Source organism: Falco cherrug, chromosome 12 (genome assembly GCF_023634085.1).
Source record: "Falco cherrug isolate bFalChe1 chromosome 12, bFalChe1.pri, whole genome shotgun sequence".
NCBI classification, from domain to species: domain Eukaryota; kingdom Metazoa; phylum Chordata; class Aves; order Falconiformes; family Falconidae; genus Falco; species Falco cherrug.
Genome location: NC_073708.1, coordinates 15,317,206 through 15,333,213, shown reverse-complemented (window position 1 = coordinate 15,333,213; position 16,008 = coordinate 15,317,206). Strand labels below are relative to the sequence as shown.

General features: G+C 40.9%; 1 protein-coding gene across 6 annotated transcripts in view; it reads left to right on the top strand.

Moving 5' to 3' along the window:
- Nucleotides 1-11,266: 11,266 nt before the first annotated feature.
- Nucleotides 11,267-16,008, top strand: part of PTBP2 (polypyrimidine tract binding protein 2) — a 52,991-nt gene continuing 48,249 nt past the window's right edge. For 2 of the 6 annotated variants that reach the window (XM_055724480.1, XM_055724479.1), the window contains exons 1-2: nt 11,272-11,455; nt 13,156-13,186. In XM_055724480.1, coding sequence (XP_055580455.1) covers nt 11,448-11,455; nt 13,156-13,186 — 39 coding nt within the window. In that variant the 5' untranslated portion in view covers nt 11,272-11,447. Of the gene's footprint in view, nt 11,456-13,155; nt 13,187-16,008 lie in introns of all 6 variants that reach the window. The other 4 variants (XM_055724481.1, XM_055724477.1, XM_055724478.1 and 1 more) reach the window with 4 other exon arrangements.

Here is a 16,008-nt window from a genome sequence, read left to right as displayed (position 1 = left end):
TTTCGTATTTTTGTTATTAACCTGCACTATTAATATACTGCCCAGTTGAGTATGGCTTTAACAGGGCACTGCACAGGGTATCGTATCTAATTTCTAAAGTGACGGGCTGAGGAAGCATGCTTGCAAGTATGGAGCAAGCTGAGGAGCTGATCTACCTCATATGATAGCTTAGTGTTTTATTCTACTCTTTACCAGTAATAAAAATACGTTGTGTCTGAATAAGAATATGTCGTATATGAAAACTTTTCCTTTTCAACTGAGCGTGCATGCCTGCTATTTCTCTACCATTAAGAACATGCCTTTTGCACTCACTGTTAAGACAATCAAAAGCCAGAGTTTTTTAAGGTTTAGGTCTGGTGGTCCATAAGCTTTAAGTCTGGGATGATCTCAGCAACATTTTGAAATATAAATACAACTAAGAATGAAAATCAGTGCAGGGCAAATTGTGTCTGAGCTAAAATAATAATAGTGTCTAGAGGTATGTAAACAGAGTCTCTACAGCTTTTAGGACCATGTTTGTGCAGAGGCATATTTTGCTCAGCAGTGCATGTCTTTAATCGGTGGGAGCTGCATTGCCTCAGGTAGGGTTGGAGCTGTGAGATATCTTGTGCCTCTGAATAGCCTGTTCATCCTGAGGAGCACTTGTATGTGTCAGTGGCCTTGATCCCTTCTCACTCACCCCAGCCAGTTCCTGTGCCTCGAGGCCAAGGCTTAACTCTGCCTGCCCTCGACTACCCTGACACTCCAATCCCTTTCAAAACCTGCACCAGGAGAGCAGCAATAGAGTATTTTGATTACTTATCACAGGACGATGACTTCTACTTCACACACTGTGTGCCTATAATGGTTGTAAATTATCAGTTTTGCCCTTGTAAAATCATATTTTACATCTGCGAAGTCACCATGTTAGACAGCAAGCACAATATTGGACTGATATCTGAACTAAAAGAAAAGTAAAGAACTGTAGACATGTAAATTTGGCATAAAGACTATTGCTATGGTCCAAGCCTTGAAAGGTCAACATAGCACTAGATCGCATCTCATACCGCTGACTGTATTTGTTTAAAAGTTGCTGCTGTTCATGGAGGGAGCTGAGAGGATATCTGCTGTTTATCCTCAAAATGCAGGTATCTTTGTGGGGTTCTGATACTGCAAAAGGTTAATGAGACATTATGTCACACATGGCCAGAAATTCTCTGAAGTTTGCAAGCAGACGGTTAGTAATGCAGTGTGACAGGCTGCTCTTGTTCTCCAGCTACGTCAGCATTCCTAAAGGACAGCAGACTACACAGAAGATTACTCTCAAAATCATAAAGTATGTTAGTTTTGGGGATGGCAAACTGAAGTTTTTTTAAAGAAATAATATCCATTCTGGAAACATAATGAATTTAAGAACAGGATTATTTATGACTTCCAACTCTAATCTGTTACTTTTCTATTCAGCACCCATTTTCAGATTTCCAGAGTGAGTTGATGTGCCTTTTAACACAGAACGTTTTTGAATCTGTTTATGCTACATAAGAAAGAAAACGGTATCTGCTTTGTATGGTCAATAGAGCAAATTACAATTTTCAAATGGAAGATATCATTTAATCTAGAGAGGAATATTTGTGACCTCAGAAACATTTGATTTTTTCTATTATTTCCAAATGACAAAGACAAGAAGAGTTAGATCTGACAAGGAAAAGTACTGAAGTACCCCTGTTCTGTTGTCTCTATTTCACCGCAAGTGAGATTTTTGTTTGCTGTAGCAGGTCAGCTTTAAATTACAGCTAACATAGCATGAAATTCTCGTGGAGCATGAGGAACAGAAAAAAACCTCAAAACATTAGCTCATGGATTGCTTTCTGGTGCTTTTTTAGCTTTGTAGCCTAAGGCACAGCAGAAGTCACTAGTTCTACTTGTGATAGTGAAGCCTCATTTTAAGATTACTCAGACATTCATGCTCATGACACCACTTCTCCATGCTCACCAGATCAGCCATGCAAGACCAGAGCTGCAGGGGTATGCATTTATCTGAAAATCTTGTTTGGAGGGTGGGAGTAAATTTACCAGTCTGAGCTTGAGCAAGAGTTTGGGAAGGGGCGAGCAAGAGCCTGGGAAGGGGCTTTGGTATTTTGTCATGAATTCATGTAAAGCACTGGGTACAGCGCTGGGAGACTTTTAGATGTAGAAAATCTTGACAACAGCTGCAGTTAAGGACCCAGGCTCTGGAGGCTGCATGTTGGCTGCGAGTGGGAGAACACTGCTGGTGCCCGCAGCATGGGCTGCTCTGCGCTTTCAGTGCCCATGAAGGCAGGGCACCGCATCTACGCTGGCTTCATGGGTGGTGGAGAAAGCCTGCAGCCTAGTTCAGGAGTTCTGGTGTTCTGAGCGGCAGTGATACAGAAAGGTTTTTAGGTGCAGCTATTTGGGGCAAATTGTCTTCACATGGTCTCACAAGGTATTTGTAGCTTTTACTTTAATTCTCTAAGCAGTGCCAGCTGTGCGGAATGTATTTCTTCGGTGACTGAAAAAACTGTAATACCAACTGAACGCTGTAGTTGGTCCTGGCAATCAGGATTTTTTTTCTGATATTACCTAAAACTATTCCTGTCTGCCTTCTAGCATACCCACAACTTCCACTTTTTGTGGCTGTCTCTTTTTCTAAAACTCAAACCCATATTCCAATTATAAGCTATTATTAAAGAACTCTGTCGTACAGGGTATATGCCATCTGGATTGAATTTGCCTCCTATGCATACGCATTGAATCTCACACTACTGCATGCTACAGGAATCACAGTTCTGTGAAATTGATATGCTAAAAAGTATTTCAGCTGAGTAGATCTGAAAAAATAATTTTATTTAGAATATTTAATACAGAACGATGTTTAAGTGATCCCAGTTAAACTGCTGCTAGACAGATAGGTGGGACAAGTAGGTACAGTGAAGCAACTAAAAACCAGAATGCCAAAATGTATCACCTCAGCTGCATTTTCCTAAGGGTGTTTATGACACCTAAATCCTGAAGTGAGGAGCATGTGGGGATAGCATGAGAAAATAATAAGAAAGAGTGGAGGAGACGCTATGTTGTTTGATATCCACCCTATTTTTGAGTGTAGGAACTGCGTGAAGGTGGTTGGCACCACTGTAGGTTCACACAGACAGGTGCAGAAGCTGACTAGAAGGCTGCTTCTATAAGCCTCATAGGTAAGAGAGAAAGTGGCTACTCAGATGGGCATATATGTATTTTGTCTTCTAATTTCTGATTTTCTCAATTAAAAAGAGACTATGTCTCTCCAGGCTGCTTTAAACTCAAATGCCTTGTCCCAAAAATCATTTTAGATTGCCCTTGGATTTGGGTCAGCTGCAGTTCACTCACACTCCAATAGCTAGTCTACTGCCACAGCAGTCAGCCTCTTTAAATGATACTATAGATCCAACTCCTTGCATTACTCAAAGCAATGCCTCAACAGTGGTCATCTTTAAGGCCATGATGTTCCAGCATTGCCCAATGAATAAATTGTCTTTTCATTGTTTTCTTTCTAACCTCTGTACAGGCTATTTACCTTGTTGTCACATCCATGCTTTTACGTCGCTTCCCTGTAAAGCTTTTAACCAGAAATGACTCCATGGACTGTGTTAGTTGGAAAAATTTGGAAATGGATTCCCACCCTGGAAAAAACAGTCCAGACTCCAAAACCCATACTATTCTGAACTGGAAAATATAGTGCAAACCTGCCATTTTCTGTGAAAAGTCTTAGTGTACAAAAAATATGTATTACTCCATGGGAATATAATTAACAGAAATATTTCCAACAAGCTGCACTCCATGGACTTTCTTACTTATACTTTTAAAAATGAAGAAGCTGTTTTCAAGTCAGCAGTGTCTATGAAACTGCCTGTCCAGTGATGAAAGATTACTTTTTATTGTTAAAAATATTGTAATAATGTAGTTTAATAACTTTGTGATTATGATAAAAGGTTTTAAAAAGATCTTTATTCCTTCTTGTAAGAGAAGTAGGGGTTGATCACCTCTATAGTTAACCATGTCATTTCTGCCTTTACAAACATCCTATACTCTGCCAAGGAAATACTGCTTTCAATTTTAGGATTGGTTTATTGCTTTCAAAGTTTTCATATCGATTAAGAGATTTCATTTTCAAAGATTCTCACTCCGGAGGAACGCCCCTTTGACGATTCCCTCACAGAAAGAGCTGTCTACTTTGAAGATTTTTCCTTTTTTAAAAAAACAGTCACTTTTCTGGGGTGTCCTCTTTGAACACATTTTTCTATAACACTTAAAAGGTTTCCATGTTGAATATCTTCTGTCACCATGGACAGCATCTACCTGAAAATGTTTTTCCCTGTGATATTCTTTTTGATAATCTATACAATCTTGTAGGACTCCCTAAAATAATCCCTATTTAAAAAGCCCAGGAACATAATGCTGTTCCTACATAAGGTGCAAAAGGGTTTGGAAGAACTTCTGTGGGATGGGATGCTATGAGAGCACAGTTTTGGAAAAACTGTACAAAAATAATTCCATTTTCTAACATCAAAGAGTAAAGTGGAAAGGTGAGATCATCCGTCACTTACATGACCTTTTAAAAATTACTGTGAGACACTTTTTACTCCTTTTAAATTATTTGAGTTCAGAGTTCAAGTTCTGGTATTCCTGAAATCAATAGCAGAAGTCCCATTTCAGTCCAGCTGTGCAAAGAACATTCTTTGAAATTGCTGTGAGTTTTCTTTCTTTGAGAATGTATTGCTTTAATTTACTATGTTATTGGGGATTTTGGAGCCTTTTCCTTGCTGGTGTTGAGTTTTTAAAAAATGTATGGTTTTTTCCATTTCTTTTTTGCACCTTTTTAGTAATCATAATTATCATGTCTGTAAGAGTAAGCAACCTCAGACCTTGTACAAGACCGGGCTCACTGTGAGTGTTACATAAAGTCTTCTGTCTGATGTTGGTCTGTGAGTTGGACAGAGGGTGAGTCAAACTACATCTAAGCAGCCCCTTAAGCTTACATCTAAGCCTAGTTGTGGGATATTTACTCAAGCTGTGGCTTAAACCTCTGGCCTGAGCTCACTCCTGTCTGCAGGGTGCAGAGCTGGAAGGGCTCTCAGACTGCAAATAAGCAGCTGAAGGCAGGAGGGTTGCCGTCTTGGGGCTCTCCTCTGATAAAAATGACTGAGTCCATCTGGATAGCTTCAGTGAAAGTCAAACCAGACGACTTTAAATCGCCTGCAGCAATGGGTTTGCTTGATTTTGCACTGGGACAGAAGAAAAGTCTCCTCCACTGCCAAAGCAGGCAAATTGGGTGAGGAGGTTAATCATCACCACCTCTCACCTACCTGTGAGACATTATGCTGGACCAGGTGCTGATTTGCACAAAGCAACAGCTTGCCAGAAGGTCAGTGGGCTACATGCTTGAGCTCAGTTAAATTAGCCATAGCCTTATATAAGAGTACTATTAGCTGAAATTCAGGCATCTACACTTCAGCTCAAAAATAAAAATCATCTTGAAGTCCCTAAATTTATACTTTGTCAAACCCTCAAATGGAGAATCTTTGTTACCAGCAATACTGATTGGAAAAAGCTATTGTAATAATGAGAGAGTCTCTAAGAATTAAAGCCAGTCTTTTCTCATTGTGGGTCTTTATGTAACCCAGACATAAAAATAAACATTAAATAATGATTTTAAAAGTATTGTGCTTGGTGACTTTTTAATGGGTTGTATGACTGTCTGGTAGGTGGGACAGCTGTGCTCTCTGCAAGGTAAAGATCTAGGCTGGTAAAAGCACACATCATTGAGAGAGCAGCCCTCATCCGTACTGGTCAGCCTTATTACAGTCAGGTGAAAACTAGGTTCTCACAACTAGTTAAATCACTTCACTAACATACTCGGAGAGCAATCACAGCTTTAGTGTTGGAATACTTCACCTGTGCCTTGCACAGTGCCAGGCCAGCACTTAGACACCCGTTTGTGGCAACAGAAGAATCTATACACTTTTTTTAGATCAAGAAGCAGAGAACTTCCTGCCCTTTGTCTTATAGCCTCAACAGACATCTTTGCATTGAGAAAAAAAATTATTCATTTCACTTCTTTTCCATGACAGAATACAGCACTCTCTTCCCAGAGCTGCAGCCCTGGCTGTACACGACCCACAACATGATCACTCCACTACCAACCAGCTGAGGCAAAAAACAAGAAAACTCTATAGTATGAAACATGTTTGCAATCACCACTGCCATATAATGTTTGTAATAAAAAGTAAAACTGATCTCCAGCCCTGAAGAAAGTAAATGTACGCGTATTTAATCATAGTGGTAGAAAAAGGTGAATTTGCTCTAGAAAATAAATTTTCAAGTGACTACAGTACAAGCAAGAGAGGGAAAGTGGGCAGGCAAATAATAATCTAGTTGTCGAGAATGGACCTTTGGACCCATACAAATGTTTACTGAAGTACAGTATGAGATATGTCACGTGTTTTGGTGTTTGAGATGGTAGAGAGCAGCAACACTCCCAGCCTGCCCAAGATAAGCAGCCTTTCCAGCAAGGATGCTAGAAATAAAATCCCGGAGAGCAGCCTGTGGGATTCAGACCAGCAAGACAAGTTCTGACCTGAACTTGAGAGACATTTATTTTGAGCATTGTGTTTGTAAGAGCTACTCGATAGCTTCAAAACATAGTTCAATAAAACAAAGAAAATCGACATAGACTGCTGGGAAGAAATGTTGATTAAGGATATTGTTTACAGGAGCACAAAAAGATGAATAGTTACTAATAAACATTGGGACTTAGCTCAAAGGCATCTGGGGAATTTATGAAGTTGATAAGAACTGGCTTAAGATAGAATAATGTGGTTTAATACAACAAGGACTGGTAAACTGAATGATCAACCTTTTCCATAATATCCAGAGGATCTGTGGTACGAAGCCACACTATTCAATGACACTACTGTTAATATTATGAGGAAACTAAAGAGACAGGGCTGTTTAGTTTGGTGATAGGGACAAATGAAGAGTTGTTACTGTGTAAGTGCATCTAATAGCAAAAAGTATCCTATTCCTTGAAGCAGTCACTAAGTTTGAGTTTTAGCATGGTCTGATAGAAATAACATGATATAATTTCAAAAAAAGAATGCGTTGACATTCTCTGCCCAAAGCTCTTGAGAGAAATTAAGCTGACAGAGGATTACGTTCTTTGATATTTTAATAACTTATTAATTATTAGTTATTAATACTAATTTAAAATATATTAAATGAAGGGCAAGAAAAAATGGTCTATTTTTTACAGTGGAGGTAGGTCACTGGTGGTGTACCACAGAGACCTGCGCTGCTCAGCATGTTCTTAAATGATCTGGAAAAAAAGAGTGATTATTGAGGCGACCAAGTTTGCTGATGATGCTGAATTATTCATGGTAATAAAAACAAAAGCTGACCATGAAGAATTGAGGAAAGCTCTCATGATACTGTGTGACTGAATGATAAAATGGCAAGTTAAATTCTGTGCTGAAAAATGGAAGTAATATGCAAGGGGGAAAACAAGCCAAACTATATAAGCAAAATCCTGGAATCTAAATGAATGACTTGCACACAACAAAGTGCTTGAGTGGTGGGGGGTTCTGTGAAAACATCAGCTTGCAGCTTAGCAGCATTCAAACATGCAAATGAGATTGGTATTATCAGGAAAAAAATAATACAGGACCAGAAATAAACTAGAAAGCATTTATTATGCACCTATATAAAGCTATTTGATTTGTAACTTGGATAATGAGAACCATTCCAGTCTTCTAGCATAGGATTAGGAACAGTGTAGAAAAAGGCAAAACAAATTATTGAAAATATGGAATTACTTCTAATAGAGGAGACATTAAATTTACTAGGACTCATATAACTGAAGATAATATGAGGAAGGTATATGCATTCATGAAAGGCATGGTTAGGTAAAGGGAAAATTGTCCATCTATTTTTTTTAAGAAAAGAACTGATGAATATTGAAGGCAATTATCAGGCAGTGAGCTTGAAATGAAAAAAATATTTTTCACACAATGATTTCTTAAATTCTGTAACTTGTCGCCCTAGAATGCAGCTGATGTCAAAAAGTGCTCAGGCAAATTCTTGGACAAGATATTCTCTGAGAGTGTGGATGCTATTTTTTTCCCCAGCAACTCCAGGGACTCAATTTGGGACAATGTACTGCAGAAAATATCTCTGTGTGCTTCCTAATTCCTACAATCTTTCACTAACCATACACCACTAACTACTCATACTGCTGCTGAACTACACAGACTATTATTTATTAGCTGTTTTTGAAATAAAAAGGAAACAACCAATCAAAATGAAACATCTAAATGTATCAATGATCAAAGGAAAATATTTTGGAAAATTATTGCAGCCATAAGATTACTAGCATTTGTAAAGTACAGAACTTTTGCACAGCTAACAATACTATTATACTTAAATGCTGGTTAGAATAAAATGGATATAAGCCCTTATGTTTTGTAATACAACAACTGAATGCGGAGGGTTTTGCTAGAGGTGTTTTACTGAATGGTTCAGTTACTGGACGTTTTAGCCTCTTTCTGCAATATCTGATGCAGGACTTCAGTAGAAAGTTGACAGGTCCTAAGGACAAGGCAAGGTTTTTTTTCTGAACTTCTAAAATATGAGAAAGGCAAAGCAAAGACATACTCTAGCAACAGAGAAAATAGATGACCAAATCACTGTTTGTGCTATCACAACGTCCAAAATATGGTAGACATTTTACAAGACATCCAAAAGCATACTAAAAATAATCCTATAGTATAAAAGGCAAAGCTACATGAAGAGGAAAGTGGAATACCATACTGAACAAACAAATGAGCAATAGGATGCTATGGCATTTTATTAGTAACCCGCTGATTGCTGGTATTTTTTCCCTTCTAAAATAAATGCTGTAGGTAAAATCCTGATTCATGTGTTATCACTTTTATTGATGGTTTTAGGGGGACCAGAGTTTTGCTCTGTGAAGTCACCCCCATTATTTCAACAAGATTTGCAAGCTCTGTTCCAGTGTCTTTTCTGCTATAAACACTCAACACACGCTTCTCAGTCTCCCTTATATGGAATAGCATCTAACTCAGAGGACAGACCGAATGAGTTACTGTCTCACTTACTGAGCTCACTTAATCAGATGGATTCTGGTAGGTGTCATGAAAGAAGGAGGAAACAGGAATATTATAAAAAAGAAACAGAGGATGAAGATGGCATTACTATAAAGGCAAAGGAGGTAAGCAAGGCAGGCAGTGAGACAGAGAAGTCAGACGGAAAGACAAATTTTCTACCAATTGCTAAGAAGTAGGAAGATCACTACTTCTACAAATACAAAACCAGACAAAAAGTAGTTAGATTTATAAGGGGGGGACAAAAGACAAAAATATCCCCAATACAATGTGGCAACAAACAGGAGTGAAGGTAGTGGCAAATGAGAAACCAACTATAACCTCAACTTCCAACGGTGCAAAGCCTACTAAATATGCCAGAATCCACAGGAATAGTGTGTGTGTGTATATTTATATATAGAGCAAATATATCAAAATGCACAGGATTTACAGTGATGGTTATAAGCAATTCCAGATCTCTGAAGTCCTTGGTGATACTTTGAAGTATATACTTCTTTAACATATGTGAACAGTAAAGAATGCTACAACTAGATAATTAAAAAAAACCAACAACATAACAATGTTGAAAGCAAAAAAAGTAAAGAACAGCATTTGGCATGATGAACTTTCTATACAATCTAAGCAAGTGAAATGCTTAAGAAGGATTTTGTTAAGAATGAGAATAATAAATCATTTAGTCTAGTGGTCAGTGAAGGGTGCCAAAGACAGCTGCTGAAAGAGAAGGTTGTTGCAGATACCCAAATGATATTGGCATTTAGGAAGGGCAATATTAGTTATTTTCCACCTAGTAAATTGATTACTGCAGAGAACCAGAGTGACTTTTCCAGGACAGAACAACAAAAATGTCACAGAGAATGAGAGTTTGCATTAACTCTTAACTGTTAGGTTAGTTACTGGGCTGCTCATGGGGTCAGTTAAGAGGGGAGGGAGACAAAGGTAGTAAAGCATAATGAAAATTTTCTGGTTATGGAGTTTTTTGGCTCTTAAATTTTCTATCAGGCGTCATCACAATAGTTTCAGTGACAGACTCCAGGGGATTTGTGCTAACCTGAGAAAATTAAAGTGCAATCAAGTAATGGGCTACCTCCTTGTTTTGACATATTCTTGAAACCAGTATTGCCAGATCAAAAGACAGAAAATACAGATGTTTCTAATACTTTTTAATATCCTTCTGGGTTTGGGATCTTTTAGCAATATTTGGACCACATTTTCAAATTTTCCTCCATAGATGTTAAGATTTTTTGCCTGACTTTCTGTTTTGAGGTAATCCAGGTTTGCCCCATGGACAGCACTTTCTAGAAACCGTTAAGATTCGTGATGAAATGTGGAGACCTGGCAAGAGATAATGGGAGAAAAAGTGTATTTCCTGATGGCCATGCAGAGCAAACGGTTTGTATCCCGGAGTGGTAGTTTACAGAGAACCACAGCTACAGCAATTTACATGAAGAAGCAGCTTAACTCACTGCAATACTTAATTTGTATATTCATTTTAGGTATTTTTTGAAATAGTGTTAGTAGTCAGCTATGTAGTCAACAGGTTGTTTCCTTATAAACGTGTAGCCGAAGGCACCGGACGATGAGGACGGGGCTCCCTGTCACAGCTGGGCCCCCCGAGGGGACAGGGTGCCGTGCGGGTGCTCGGGCCTGGCGCGGCGTCACTGAACGTCCCCCCCCGGCGGGAAGGAACAGGCTCCCAGCGCTAGGAAGTGCTGGAACTAAGTGCGGAAAGTCTCTCCCTGCAACGACTGCGGTCCAGCGGGTCAGTCGAGGCCCTGGGCGGGGCGGCAGAGGCTGCCGATGGTCTGAGGAGCCCGCGGAGCGGGCCTACCGCCGCCGTCCCCAGCGGCCTCGGCCGCTCTCCCCGGGCAGCGCCCGCAGCCCAGCCCCCCTGAGGCGAGCTCTCTCCCTCGCCCCCCAACAGCGCAGCAGCAGCTGCCCTGGGGCAGGCGGGGCGGGAGCCCCCTCCCGGCACGCGGCGGATCCCGGGGAGGGGGAGGCGCGCGAGGTAGCCCGCGCTCGCGCCCCGCTTCCCGCCCCAGGCGGGGCAGGCTCGCGCCGCCTCACGCGCCAGCTCGGCCCGGGCGGCTGATGGCACAAACTTCAGCGGCGCCGAGGGCGCATGCCCGCGCGGCTGGCGCATGCTCGGTGGCGGCGGGGGACGCGGAGCGGAGTCCGGCGCTCGGCAACGTTCGGCGGTTTTCGTGCAGGCCGGGCCGCCATTTTCTCATCGCCTCCCCGTACGCGTTGCCTGCGCGGCTGTCTATCCCGTTTGTCCGCGCTTTGTCCTGCTCGGCGATGGACGGGTGAGTAACGACCGGGTGGAGGGGGCGAAGGCATTGCCGCGTTGTGCCGCCGGCCGGCGGTGGGACCTGTCCCGGCGCCGGGGGCTCGCTCCCCGCCGCGGCTGGCTGTCGGCGGGCGGGCGTCTCCGAGGGTGTGGGGAGCGGCCGCTGCCCCGGCGGCGGTGGGGAAGGGGGACTTCAGCCGCGGGACAGCTGAAGCCTGAAGCCCGCTGCGGGGTGGAGGGGGAGAGGGGGCTTAGGCTGTCCGTAACGAGGGCCCCTCGGTAGGGTCTTCCGTTTAAATTGCCGAGGGCTTTGGGCTGCCCCCTGCCTACTTAATGTAGTGCCCGAGGCGCCGGGTCTCGCTGTAAAGAGGGAGCGCGATCTACCCTTGTCCGTCCCCTCCAGATCCTCTTGCTCTCTCCTTCTCCCCCGTCTTTGCCCCATTCCCCCCCCCCCCCCCCCGACCCGTCCTAGCCGTGGGGCGAGGAGGGGCGCTCTGTAGGGCTCGGGCTTGTTTTGGAGCTGGCTGGAGGGGAGGAGCAATACCAGCAGGAGCCAGATGTCGAGCTCTTTTGTTTTCAGAAACTGCCTAATAAGCCCTCTGACTTCCCCCCCCCCCCCCCCCCCCCCCACCACTCCCCAGGTAGAAAGATGCCATTGTGTATGCTGGAGACTGGCAGTGAAGGCCAAAGAAGGGAAGGTTTTGAAGGAGTCGGCCACAGGGGACGGCGAGGGCCCTCGGTCCTGGCCCGGAGCTGGGTGGGCAGCCGCTATCCACAAGGCCTTCCTTTTGTTGGGTCTGAAAAACGAGGGTGGTGGTTGTAGCCTTGGTCAGTGTAAATACAACATCTTTCAGCTTCCAGATTTCCTGTGAAGTTTTTACCTCTGCTTCAAGCAGAGCAGCAATCTCTTCGGAATGCTTTAAGCATATAACCTTTCAGCTGTGAGAGTTTTAAAGGGGTTTTATGGTCAGTTGTGATTATAACGTTAGAAGTTACAAACCTTGTTTGAGAAGTCTTGTCATTAATGAGTATTACGTTGTGGAATGCTTTCACATACTCACATTTTGCTTTCATTTTTTATTTTGGTGTGGACTTAGGCTTCTTTCGGGATTGTGTTACACATGGCGTCATGATATCACAGTCTCTAAGAAAAAGATGTACCGTGACATACCTGTTGCAGACTTTTGTATAGGTGTACCTGATTAAATTTTATATGGGTGTACCAGCCAATGTGATCTTTTTTTCAAGCTAATTTCAAAAATGAGTTCATTGCTTTCTGCTCCAAGAAGGTCTGTAGGGTAGGCTGTGCAGCTGAACTAGCTGTCTAGTTACTAGGAAGTTGTAGAAAAGTTCTGTACTTACTTCAGATTGTTTTTTATTTTCACCCTATGATGTAATGTAGTCCAGAACCCCCAGTTTCCTAAATACATTTCCTGGCAGTGCTGCTTTAGAGTAATGTTCGCTTGAAACTTCAGACTCTTTTGGGGAAGCCTATAAACTGGGGGAGCTCCTATAAACTGGGGGAGCTCAGTGGCTTTTGTAGGTTTCTTTTGTACTCCTCTGTGTCCTGCTGTGTTCTTTGAATGTATTTTCTTGATTGGGGAAGTTGTTAGCTATTTCGATTCCTCATTATTTTGGCATTGCAATACATGGAAAAGTTGGTTTTATGAGGATAAATTGGTTGACTTTTGCTCTTGTTTTTTTCTTCTTTTACAGCGTTGTCACTGATGTTGCTGTTGGTGTGAAGGTAGGATGTACACTTAGCAAATAAGGGGGCACGTTGTTGATGTAAGATGAACTACTTTGAGCATCAGTAATTGCAGGTTGTAAGATTTTTAACTAGTCATTGTCAGCTGATATTTAGTCAGCAGTATATGCTTTATTAACCAAAATCTCTAGAGGTAAATTGCAGGCTCTACAGAAAAGACACTCCTAGGCACTGAACTTGTAAACAGTGGTTCTAGATTAATGTAGTGGTGCCAACTTCTTACTTTAAAGCTTAATTTTGCAGATTTTTTCAAAATAACACCTTTCTTCTTGTTGCATGTTGACTGTAAAACACATTTTCTTTTTCCTTCCGTGCCCCCCACCCCCCTTTTTTTCAAAACAGTTACCTCTGAAGTTAAAAAAGAAGTGACTGTAATAGGGTGCAAAAATTATGGGAGGTAGAATTTATGTAGACAGAGAAGTGGGTGTTTGCTTTGCTTTACTTTTTATTTCTCAAGTTCAGTTACAAATTTATCATGTTTGTTATAACAAGGAAAGAGCTTCCATAGAGTTGTTAATTTACTATTTATTTCACCTTTGTAGTCAAATCTATTGCAGGAATTAGATCAGTACTTCATAGAAGCAGACTGAGAAATAATGAGAATGCAAAGATATATGGGACAAAAGAACTTCAGGTTATGTTAATGAATGTTTCAGAGTTTTGTATACCTGATAAAATTTATATATGAATGCATGCAACCAATTCTTTTTTAGTGGTAGAAATGTGGAAGTTAAGTCTTCACGTTTGTCTAGGGACTCTGTAGCTACCTTTTCACCTGAAGCTGATCTATGTTAACTGCCTCGTAAGCCAGGTTTTGTCTAGTAAAGCTCTTTGGCTCAGATTGGTCCTGCTGGATTTGGACTAGTTCTTACATAATACGACTAGCCTACAGATAAAGCAGCTATTCTGTCAGGTGTACCTGTATTGTGTTTCTGAGAAAGCTGACTTCTAGAAGGAACTGTTAGACATCAGTTATATAGATTCTGGACCCATCTGGCTCCACATGTTTGTGCAGTATTGGAGACAAGCTAAAATCACTCAGAATCAAGAGGAACGTGTAGTTATTAAAGTACTTCTGTGGGAGCTAATCCCAATCAGAAATATGAACTGGCATGATTGTTTCTCTGTTGCCTGGAAGGACAAAATATTAATTGATTAAAACTTTAGGAATGTATTTAATAGTTTGGAAGAATACCTAAGGAAGTTCAAGTCTTTCAGAAGTAAACTGCCTGATGTGAGTAACTTTGGGGCAAAACAATTTATAAGTCACCCTCAATCATGTCTGGCGATGAAGCAATTCCAGGTAGACCATGTATTGCTTGAACCTTAAATTCTGGCGTTCTCACTTCAGGAGAAGTAAATAGATTCAGTATCCCTTTCATTCTTAACTATGAGTGACTTAAAATCTTACGAGAATTTGAGCATTCATGAAAAATGTTGTAAGCGTGTCATGCAATTTTGGAACTGTATTTTCAGAGACTAGCCAGGTGATGAAATAAAGACACTTCAGATGATATAACTACTTCTTTCTGTTCATTGTAGAACTTATGTTATGAATACAAGAAAGAAGGTAAGACAGGTGTATCGGAGGTAGCGATTAAAATAAATACAAGGAAAGGCACAGAAGTGTCAAAAAGGTGTGCTCTTTGCCTTGTGAAACTGGACTTAATCTCTGTTTTTTAAATGGAAACAATTAATTTGTGCATGGAAGTAATGGGAATAAATAAAAAGCATGATAGTTTTCTGAAGAAAGCTGTTAAATATGGGAGTAAACTGGATTGTATATTGGAGCTTTTGTAATTATCTCAAGAGTACTAATAAGAATGGAAAATTTATTTGCTCACCAATTGAGATACACAGTTTGGGTAGCAGTCTAATGCTGGCTTCTGTCATGTTTTGTGGAAGGCTACATGAAACATTTGACCTTTATGTTCTCTGGTGACTGTTCATTGCTCTTGATGACCTCATGTTTTAAAGTTGAGGAATGCTTTACCTATAGGTGATATAGAAAGAACTGGGAACATTCATCTGGCCTTTCCATGGCTGCAGTCTTTTCTTTGGAGTTCTTTGGGAATGTGTAGTGAGGAAGTTTTGAGTCCAAGGAGTTGCATCAGCAGTTTTAATGCTCTTCTGACACTACCTGTATTGTGACTGAATAACTGTTGGAGGTGGGCAGGGATTTACTTGTGTGAAATCAACTTATCCAGGGTATTTGTTTGACCTGATGCTTTCTTGAGATTTTGCACCTACTGTATATATGCTGATCAGTTATACAGCATATTTGTGATATATTCAACGATACTTGGAGAGGGTGATTAGGATATATGACGGGGTTCCTGACATTTGACCCTTCTGTTTCTAAAATGTGCTTTTATTTTATCATCATCAGTCATGTCAATACAAACTTGAAAATTAACGTTAATTATTGTTTGGCTGGTTTCTCTCTTGAACAGAAAAGTGAACACGTTAATTGTATTTTTAAACCCATTCTTAAAAGAGTAATAGTAGATGTTAACTGCTGTTGTCTGGGAATTGTCTTTGAATCAAAAAAGGGCTTTTGAGCTATGGGGACTGCATGTGGGCAAGGCAAGTTTGAAGTAAAAGGAATACTTGCTTATAATGTTTTATTAACAGTTTTATAGTCTCAGAGTTACCTGGTAATGAGGCTGCTAAATTTGAAGCTATTACCTTTCATTTGTGCTGTACACTTTGATTTGATTTAAAACATTATTGTTCTTTCAAACTGTTGAATGTTCAGTCTTGATTTTATTTACTTGTTGAGCCACCAGATAATACCAAAA